Below are 10661 nucleotides of genomic sequence, written 5' to 3' on the forward strand. Positions count from 1 at the left end.
CACCTGCCTCAGGCCCATCACCACAGCCAAGGTTCCGAACGTTCAGCTTTCAGATCATCTGCATTGTTTTGTATTTGATAAATGCATATCCGTGTGGCTCGAGGTGATATGTTTAGAAAATAAGTTCATAATCTGTTTATAATCGTGCTGCTTCATTGGCTGGTTGCAGCTGGAGTTCAGTGTCGGACGCGTTCAGATGAACTTCCTGCAGCTGCTGAGCGCCGGAGCCGAGCAACGAATCACTATCCACTGCTTGAACGTGACAATCTGGAGCCACGCCCCCTCTGAGCCTCCGTCCCAGAATGCAGTTCAGTTCCAGGCGTGGACCGGAGAGACGCTGGAGCCGGATGTGTTAGGAGACAACTGCTGGGTGAGTATTACTTTCAAAAATCTCTCTCCAATTAACCAGAACACCTTAGAAACCTTCACTTCAAAACACCCACAGCACCCTTTGCAACACGTGCAAGAAAAAATGTGAAATCTTGTCTCCAAAACACCAGTTTCTGTCAAGGTGCATGTTAAACTGAGTCTGATTAACATGTAAGAGTTTTATTATTTATGTAAAATGCAGGATTTTGATATTCATGAATTATATACTTTTTATTTTAAGTATTTTTTAAATTATTTATTTTTTATTTATAAAATATAAAATAGTATTATTATTTATAAAATAATATTATTAATAAAAAAAAATCAATATAATTTTATTGCCAAAGTATCACAGAAAAGCATAATTAAAAAACAAATGCAAATGTACAGACATGAACATATGGAACTAAGAACAAGGAATGAAAATCACAGATTATATATATAAAAAATAAAACTGTTATGTTATAAATAATCATGAATAATCTGATCTTTTGATCTGCATCCAACAAGAACAAAATTAAAAAAAAATGACATTATATGAAGTTACTTTTATTTGCCTGATTATCCAAATATAAATAAATGATCAATTTAAATATATGTGTATTTTAATAAAAAAAAAATGTAAATACATTTTAGTAATGCATTTTTAAAAACATGATTATTGTGCTTTCAGTAGTTCTTTCATCCATAAGAATGTCATTGTTAGCAGGAAATCTCTGCTTTTGAAAACAAAAACACACAATGTGACTTGCATGTCATTTTTAGGGTTCTTTATAATAATAAATAATAATTAAAGAAAAAAATACATCTCAGCTAAATATATTGCTTGCATAATTTATTTTAACCAAAATAATTTAAAAAGGCAGCACAAGTCTTACTTATATAGTATTACTTATATAATATTATGGTATTTAATACAATTTTGAATGAACTTTTATTTTCAAAAAGTTTTAGTAATTTTGTTATATTTATTCATTTTTAAAAATTATTTCCATTTCACTTTGATTCATTTTTATTTTTATTTCAGTTTGTCATTTTAATACTTAAACATAAACTTTCATTTCTGTTTGTTTCCATGGCAACATTTAAGAATGTTCACGTAATATTTATATATTATTTTATTTCAGCTTTATTTCCATTAACGTCATATATAACATTAGTCATGAATTATTTCTGAAATGTATTTATGCATGACATCACCGATCATGTGCTTTGTATTACACAGCAACTAAACGGGCGCTGGCAACATGCTGACTTCCTGTTCCGGGTGTCGGACCCTGCCTTACTTCCTGTTGTACGTATAAGCAACCTACCAAAGACAACGGCCTCATCACGCTTTCACGTAGAAGTCGGACCTGTGTGCTTCCTTTAGTGTGTGTGTGTGTGTGTGTGTGTGTGTGTGTGTGAGATTGTGAGTGTGTGTGCACACGTCAAACACACACTGGCCCCACCCACAGCCTGCCCCCTTCAGCATTCAGCCACTGATTGGACTGCAGAAACAGAAAGAGGTGGTGTGGGCGGGGCTTTGGGGGATTTAGCACTAGAGACTCCTACAGTCTAAAGGAAATCCCGCCTTAACCAGCCACGGATGTCCAATCAGATTTGACTCCTCTAGAAAACAAGCCAATCATCTCGCAGGGAGGAACACTCAGGACATCCGGGCCGGAGAAACTGTCAAGCCCTCTGTCTCTTGTCTTTCTCTCTTCTCTTTCTCTCTCAGACAGTTTCTTTGGTGCTTGCTTTCTTTCAAATTATTATTAATAATAATAATAATAAGTTATTATAATACTTGTACTGTTATAATAAGTATCAACAGTTTATTGAAGAGATGAATTAAGATCATTGGGAGGTATAATATGTACATATACACTTATTGTTTAACTGATCTTTTTTATGGTAATTTTGTCACGTAAAAAAAAGAAAAAAAAGAAATGCTAACGTGCAATAGGAAAACGAAGAAAAAATAATTGATTATTGATTATATTATTAAGTGCGTCTCATTAAGGAAGGATTTTCAGGGGTGTTGTCATTCAAACGTGTCATTTTAACACTCCGTCAGACAGGGAAGTGTGAGTGTGTTTGTGTAAATGAGTTTTGAAAGTGACTGTGTGTGTGTGTGAGTGTGTGTGTGTGTGTGTGTGTGTGTGTGTGTGTGTGTGTGTGTGTGTGTGTGTGTGTGTGTGTGTGTGTATGTGTTTATGTGACAGATCAGTGAATTTGTGAAGGTGCAGACACACCTGTGAATATCAACATACATGATCCTTGTTTTTAAAACAGCCTGTCACTTTAAGGGGGCGTGTCTCAATCAAATGGGTGTGTCTTGTTCAAAGGGTTTATAAGGGTGAATCCCTCATGAAAACAGGTCTGGGTCATATTTCACCCAAAAAGAGAAGGAAAGCACATTTTGAAGATCTGCATGGTGACATTTTTGTGACAAGCACATTTTTACCCCCTCCAAAAAAATGCATTTTGAAATATTTATAGTTACTTTTGTTTTGGATTTTTTGCTATGAAGATTATAACAGTAATACAGAATTTATGAATTGCTAAAAAACATTACAGCGTAACAGTAATGAATATTTCAGGCGAATACTCATGAAAATGTCATGAAAATGTCACAATGCAAAGAGTGGACCTACAAGGCTTTCTTTTGACTATGCAAAATATACTTTTAATTTATTTTGCTTTCGTAATTAAATATCTTTATTATTATATAAATTATTATTATATCTATATCATTATATATTATATTACATTTTTTATTGAAGAGAAAAATAAAAATAACTTTTTGACAAAGGCATTTCTTATGGAAGCTTGTTTCCGATAAAAAAAATTAAAACAATTGTGACTTTTTATCTTTTTATTCTGTGACAACTAAAAGGTCAGAATTGGGAGGATATTAACTTGAAAACTTAAAAAGTCAAAATTACGAGATGCAAACATGAAATTGTGAGAAAGTTAGAATTCTGAGTTTGTATCATGCCATTTTTGTCGCAGAAAAAAAAAAAAGATATTGCAACTTTTTATCTCAAAATTCAGATACTTTTCTTGGAAACCTGAGGGGGATCAGAATAAAATAAAAAATCAGAATTGCAAGAAAAAGTCGCAATTAGCTTTTTCAACATTTTTTTTTTTTGTAATATCCATAGTTCTTACTCTCAAGCACAAAATATCACAGCAGTTTATGTATTTCTTTTGACTTTTGGGTAAAATATGACTTAGTCGTGTTCTTGACAGGTTTTTTGTGAGATTCACCCTTTACAGGTTTATCTCGGTAACAATGGTGCTCATTTCAAGCTGTTGTAAAGCCAATGCTTTTGTTTAGTGCCCGTGTCATTCTGAATTATGTTAGTGTGAATTGTGTGTACTTTAAAGGTTCTCTCAGAAATACAGGCCAAAATCCATGTTTAATCCAGATGTGCCATTCAGTCTGAGCGTTTGCAGCACATCTGCGCAGACCTGCATGTTGAATGCACTACCCAATAAGCTTGTGTGCTTTCCTCTGTGGTACAGAACAGTTTTGTACTGGCTCAAACATCAGCTAATGCCTTTTGTAAGGGAAAACATTTCTGTAGCTAGAATTCTCATCAGAAAGTGTATTATCATTCACAAATAATGGTCGTAAACTCGATACATATGATATAGTGTTGCCTACAGCCAGGAAACAGCAGTGATGTTCTGTTCGAAGCTTCTTGTTTCTTTATTCTTCATGACCGTGTGTATAAGTCTGCAGGCTTTGATGTATACAGTGAGTCCCTTTTGCTAATTTAATGTTATTTAAATGTTACAGACGCGCTTTTAACCAAATTCTCTGTTGTGACAGAGTTCCTCTCAAGGTAACTTAATTTTCCGTATGCCAACTGCTCTTACGGTTGATAGATTTATTTTATGTGTAAATTTGGGGTTCCAGAGAACAATATATTGCTTTTTTCGATCTGCTTTTATTTTTCTATCCTGTTAATTTTTGTCTATAATATTAATAATAATAATAATAATCTAAAGTCGTACTGTACCAGGACTGTGTTCTATATTAATTCTAAAGTTTAAAACATGTGAACGTTCAGAGTCAGAAGGTTGGAATTCTGATTACCTCAATCCTCTCCCATTTCTGTTTGTGAAAATTCACCTCTCAAATTCAAGGGTCAGTAATCTCATCTCTGTCTGCTTCATCGTAATCTGTTTCTTCTCTGAACACGTCCTCCGTTTTGCTCGGTGTTGTTCTTCGTGTCAGTTTTCCGTACTTGGTTAAATATGTGGATTCTCAATTGGAATTAATGCTTACATTCCCAATAAAGATGTTCTTACACCAAAATCTGCATTTGGAAAAAAATGATAATTTCATGCCACATGTATTCATTTGTCCATTTAATAAAACATGCAACATTACCAAAAAGGTTCAATACAAACCTTTATTTTGTATTTTAGACTTGATTTACATTGATTGCTTGTTGAATTGTTTAATACAAATTAATATAGAGACAGGCATGCACTGACAAGACAATGACAAATTAAAAAAAATTAAAAATACTAAAACTTCAACCCGATGTGTTAGAACTGCAGCAATCTGAATTAAAAATGAGTTGCATTAAAAACTCCTCTGGCAAGAATATAGAATGTTCTCTAGGGTGAAAAAACAAACACACACACTGGCCTCAAACTGATAAACTACTCTGCACTCTGTATTATCCTTCTTTTTTTTGTCCAATAACAAACTTCAGGATTGACAGACAGTGTTGATCCATACTTGATTCAGATTTACCTGCTCTGGATGATGTCAAATGTATTTAAATAGACTCACTCGCGCTGTAGTTCTGCATACGCACTTCATAACATAACCTGTGCAAGAACAATAAAAGCCATAATGATAAATGGGGCGTGTCCTGAACTGGAGGGGGCGGAGCCATGGAGGTTGTGTCCACAGAGAGCGTGTTCCAACAGCAGGTGCGTCTCAGGTGTGATGCCTACAAGATTTCACATTTCAATCAATCATTGCACAGTTGACAATGTTATTAGGTAAAACTGAACAGCTGTTAAGTCATTAACAGAAAAAGCATTTTATTACCTTTGCAACTAACTGAAATAAGTTTAACTACTAAAATGTCTAAAACTAACTAAAATTACTAAATGTGCAGTGTGTGAGTGTGTGTGTATATATATATATATATATATATATATATATATATATATAGATAGATAGATAGATAAATAAAGTATATATAAAAAACCACTAAAACATCTGAAAATCAAAAAATTACAGCTAATTAAAATATTAATAATACTAGTATAAATAACATTAAAATACTGATAATTGATAACGGGTGTATGAGATCAGAATAAAATAAAATTTGAAACCTAAATATTCACACCTGAATCAACTTGATCACAGATATGTATCACATAATATTTTATGTAATAAAATTTTTTATAAAAAAGAACCTGACGAGAGCCCTGCGAGAGCTGCGGCAGCTTCTGTTCCAGCACAGCGACGGTACGGGACCCTCTCTTAACGCTTCATTTATAACTCTAACAGTCTTCTGAACCTCTTAGAAGTGCAGAGTAATTAAAAAGTAGTTTTTGATGTGTTTTACTCCAGATCACACTCATGAGCATGATGACTTTAAGATCCCAGTGGATAAAACAAGGGCACCAGCAGGAAATCTACTTTACATTTAAATTTGGTTATGCAAGATTCTTATACCTTTTTTAGGAAAGGGGGAAAAAGTCACTCTTCAATGCATAAAAAAAAAAAAAAAAAAAAAAAAAAACTTTTACATAAAGCATCAGGTTCAATGGGCAGTGGTTTAATGATTTAGCTTGACTCAAGCATGCATTAAATGTTGATGAAGTGGTGAAAAATCCAGATAATCTTTAAAACATTCATCTTTTTGTCCAGCATTTAGATGCATAACCAAGCAAACTTTAAGCCATAATTTAAGACCATCCAAAATTGATGAAAAAAAAAAACAATGCATTGTGAGTAGACTAATACAAACGAGACCTGGAGATAGAGAAAGTTTGACCAAAAGCACTTTATTAAGTCAAAAGTTTTATATGCAACTATTTATGAACTCTTGGGAGCCCTGGAGCGCTTCTTCTTCACCACCACAGGCTTCTGACTCCTCAGGATGGCGCTAACGCGTCTCAGAGCAGCCTGGAGGACAGAGACAGAGCAGTCATCTACTGAACAAGTGAATCAACTCCATACTTGACTCTAAAGAACCTGCATGATTTCAAAACATACTGTCAACTTAAGAGCTGTAAAGGCTTAAAACATAAAAACAAAAGCAAAAAGTTTAAAACTACAAACAAAAACAAAAAATCTAAAATTACAAAAAACTAGAACAAACTAAAATGTGTGCAGTGATCTTCTCATGAACTCACCATGCGCAGGTCCTTCCTGTATTTATTTTTGCGGATGATGTTCCTCACGCTGGCGAGGGTGGTGCGAGAGTTCTTGTTGATGGTGATCTTCTCATATGAGGTGGCAGGTTTACACTGACCTGAAACACATGCAACCTTTTAACTTTTAAAGAACGCCAGCAGATGTTTAAAACCAGATTCAGAGCAGAGACGTCTAGATTAAATAAATCACATTGTCTTGTCATCCTCTGGCTTGAAATTTACAGCATGTGACTGCAAAATAACTATGCAACCTTATGGCACCCCCAAACCTCCAAGTGTCCACTTTGTCCACTCACCAGCACGTTTCTTCAGGATGACGACCACACCTTTGCCATCAGCGGCCGGCTCGATGCCAACAGTCTTGCGGTGAATGAGACCATTGAAGCGGAAAGCATTCCTGGCCTTCAGGTTATTTGGCTCCTGGAAGAGAGGAAGGATATTTGAGATCAGAAAGCAGGAATTATTTAATATGCAGCAAAATGAAAAACTAACTTTCTGTCAAATCAGCAATACAGAGGGACAACTTTAGAAAAGTTCTTAAGTTGATCAGAAATGTTCTGACAGGGTCACAAAGAACAGGAAAAAAAACAAAACACAATTGTGCATAGTTCGGATAACAAAGTGAGATTTTATTTTAACCAAAGTTATTTCAGTGAAAACTGGTGTCCCTTTAGTTAGTTAGCAAGCTAGTAAATCGTACTTTTTATGCATATTCAAAAGTGTCAATTTTCCACAGCAGCTCATGAACAGCAACTTAAGCATCCGAGAGAGAAACCCTGAAGCAGATACACTAGATTACAACCACATACGATTGGAAAATAATTATCTCGCTTTCTGAACTCTGCTTGATCTAAGCCTGCATCCTTTCTCTTGAATCAGTATTTCTGCTTGCAACACCAGCTCATTGATGTGTGCATTAAATATAACCGGGTAAAGCCCTGTCTCATCACCAGTGTCTTCATTGTAGCTGACCGGCAGTGACTTACGGTGCTGTAGGTCTGCTTGTTCCTCTTGATAAGGAAACTGGAGGTGTTCCTGATGACCATCCACTGCAGGTGAGGCGATGCCATGATGACCGTCCTGAACGCACAAAACAAGGGAATATCACATATACAGATCATACTCAGTAACAGACCGTTCACATCAAACGCATATCTATAGCAAACTACACCATAGTACAATATTTACAGAATTTAATAAACTGTCACAATCTTATTTTCACTATTTTCCTTCGTTTCTGTTCTCTAATGTATTTTTTGTTTAAATGTACGTTTAGCAAATTCAAAATAAACATGAATTTCATTATATACGCAAATATATAACATATATAGACAAATAAATATACCGTGTGCCCGTTAATCTGTCAAATCACCAACTCAAACACCCTCACACAAAAAAAAACATATAAAAAAAAAAAACACACACCTAATAAAATAAAATCCTAATTTTTATTTATCTAACAGTCTAGAGTGGTTATTTAACTCTATCTAGCGTTAGCAGTGTAGCGCTCGTCTCTCACTCACTGAAGGCCTCGCTAAGCAACACCGGCAGCGTTTTTAATGAAATATCCTCCTTTTTATAGTCACTACACCGAGTAGTGTAACTCATAAGCAACCTATAACATATTCGACACAGATTATTACCCGTTTTGTGCTAAAATGTGCGTTATAAAGCGTTTAATCGACCGTTGAAAAGCAACACAGATCGACCACGTTACCTTTTCAGCAGAGGAAGAGCGTTGGAAAGGAAAGAGTTCCAGTTCCGGTGGAGCTTTGGTACTTTCTTACGCCTCTGTGAGGATTAGTAACTTAGTCATTTACCTTCTTTTTCAGACTGTATAAAATTACCAAAATGTGTTTAAGATGTCTTTTCAAATACTTTTTGCAAATGTATTAGAAATCATTCGTTTTGTATATATTTTAAGCAGGACTATATGTTTGACGTACAGTGCGGAGGGAGACGAACAGCGCAGCCGTCAGTGGTGCAGCTGGTGTACGTCACGCGCTCTGTGTGCTCTACGTCATGTTCATGCGTCCTCGAACCACAACAACAGTCCAACTCTGATGCCTGCTGTAAATACTTTATTGTGATTCCTATTTAGATCATATAAATGACGGCGGAGTATAGACAGATGATATTGTAATTCGTGTCATTAAATAAGATTAAATAATGCTGGAAAATAATGAAGATCTGGAGACTCTGGGAGAGAAACTGTATGATCTGATATATCCTAAATACACTGAGATGACAGCTAAACTTACAGGTGACACAGAATCTATCTATCTATCTATCTATCTATCTATCTATCTATCTATCTATCTATCTATCTATCTATCTGTCTGTCTGTTATTGTGATAATTTTAGTTTAAGTTGAGCTGTGTGATGTTTGCAGGTATGTTGTTGGAGTTACCTGTTTCTGTTGTATCTCAGATGTTGTGTGATGAAGCTCTGCTGAATAAAGCACTGGAAAGAGCACTGACCGTTCTCACATCATCGGACAGCAGGTATTACACTGATTGTTTTTTACAAAATTGAACATAAAATGCAAAATACTGGACACAAATCTCAGAATAAAGCATGCAATATAGTAACATCACAGAACAACAATGTAGGAATAACTACTTAAAATGTTTCTAAAAAAGACATTTCATACTTTTCCCCACATTATTTTGGAGAAAGACAGTACATGATATAACTTCTGTCGTATTCTCTTCCCAGTGAACCCGTGTCTCACACTGATGATGCGGCGTCTGTGTCCTCCGACTCTCTGGGTGAACAGCTCTTTGACCTCATTGACCTCTACAACACTGGACACACACAGAAAATAACAGGTACGTTCACTGACACGCTGCAAAAACACAAAAGGAAGGAATTCAAAGTCTGTTGGAATAGTTACGTTACTTTGACAACTATACAGGCATGTTATTGGAGCAGAAGAAGGAGGCGGTGTTTCAGCTGCTGTCGGATCATTCGCTCCTCGAGGAACAAGTCAAGATCGCCTTAAAAACCTTGCAGGAGTAGGTGCTTTTGGATTTTTTAACAGCGGCATTGAAAATGTGAAAATGTGAAAATGGGCTGAGAATTGAACAAACCGTTGTAGACTGCTCAGATTCAGATTGGAGTCATGGCTCTGTGTCAGTTAAAAGATAATACAAGACTTGTTGTCGAAAAAGCAAAAATGCTACGAAATGCATCAAAATTGAGCTATTTTGCTCAAGCTTGAGCAAAACAATCACTATTTTTAAAATCAACACCTCAAAATTATTCAGCAGATTTTATGCAGTGTATTTGTATCTTGCAGTGTCAAACATGCTCTGTTTATCTGCGGCTCAGGCAGGGTGACGAGGCGACAGATGTGAGTGACAGCTCTGATCGAGATGAAGTGGAATCCATCGGCGAGACGCTTTTCAGTATTGTGTATCAGTTAGACCCCACCCACTGCGCTGACATCACTGGTGAGTTACTCAGCTCATTTCAATACAGACTTCTTGAGATTGTTTTTGTACACACTGTGTGATATGGTGAATGTGTGAACGTTTGTGTATGTAGGGATGCTGCTGGAAATGGATTCTGGAACGCTGAAACAGATTCTGTCCGACCGGAGCATGTTGGAAGTCGCAGTTCAAAGGTGTATATGAAGTGACGTGACGTGACCCACACGACTTTGTGGGGAAGTCGTGGCCTAATGGTGTGTATGAAGTGGAGTGACATACAGCCAAGTATGGTGACCCATACTCAAAATTCATGCTCTGCATTTGACCCATCCAAAATGCACACAAACACCGTGAACACACACCCGGAGCAACCACACACACGGCAGCCATTTTATGCTGCTGCGGCACCCAGGGAGCAGGTTGGGGGTTCGGTGCCTTGCTCAAGGACACCTCAGT

At 36.1% G+C, this 10661-nt stretch overlaps 3 protein-coding genes across 3 annotated transcripts in view; 2 read left to right on the forward strand and 1 right to left on the reverse strand.

Moving 5' to 3' along the window:
• LOC109058102 (collagen alpha-1(XXVII) chain A-like) overlaps positions 1–4681 on the forward strand; it is an 88730-nt gene extending 84049 nt beyond the window's left edge. Inside the window, 3 exon segments of the mRNA XM_042778609.1 lie at positions 1–31; positions 170–370; positions 1595–4681. The exon segment at positions 1–31 is cut by the window's left edge and continues 79 nt beyond it. Coding sequence (XP_042634543.1) covers positions 1–31; positions 170–370; positions 1595–1741 — 379 coding nt within the window. The 3' untranslated portion in view covers positions 1742–4681.
• Positions 4682–6379: 1698 nt separating this feature from the next.
• LOC109058130 (60S ribosomal protein L28) lies at positions 6380–8632 on the reverse strand. Its single transcript, XM_019075342.2, has 5 exons — positions 8489–8632; positions 7758–7851; positions 7068–7191; positions 6751–6869; positions 6380–6520 (listed from the first exon to the last, which is right to left on the reverse strand). The coding sequence occupies exons 2-5, from the start codon at positions 7839–7841 to the stop codon at positions 6431–6433; spliced, it is 417 nt and encodes a 138-aa protein (XP_018930887.1). The 5' UTR covers positions 7842–7851; positions 8489–8632; the 3' UTR covers positions 6380–6430.
• A 147-nt stretch (positions 8633–8779) lies between these two features.
• On the forward strand, positions 8780–10409 carry LOC122134729. Its single transcript, XM_042711394.1, has 6 exons — positions 8780–9034; positions 9164–9275; positions 9490–9602; positions 9689–9788; positions 10105–10226; positions 10321–10409. Exons 1-6 carry the CDS (start codon positions 8941–8943, stop codon positions 10407–10409), a joined length of 630 nt encoding a protein of 209 aa, XP_042567328.1. The 5' UTR covers positions 8780–8940.
• The last annotated feature ends 252 nt before the right edge of the window (positions 10410–10661 follow it).

This window comes from Cyprinus carpio, chromosome A21 (assembly GCF_018340385.1).
Source record: "Cyprinus carpio isolate SPL01 chromosome A21, ASM1834038v1, whole genome shotgun sequence".
In the NCBI taxonomy this organism is placed as follows: domain Eukaryota; kingdom Metazoa; phylum Chordata; class Actinopteri; order Cypriniformes; family Cyprinidae; genus Cyprinus; species Cyprinus carpio.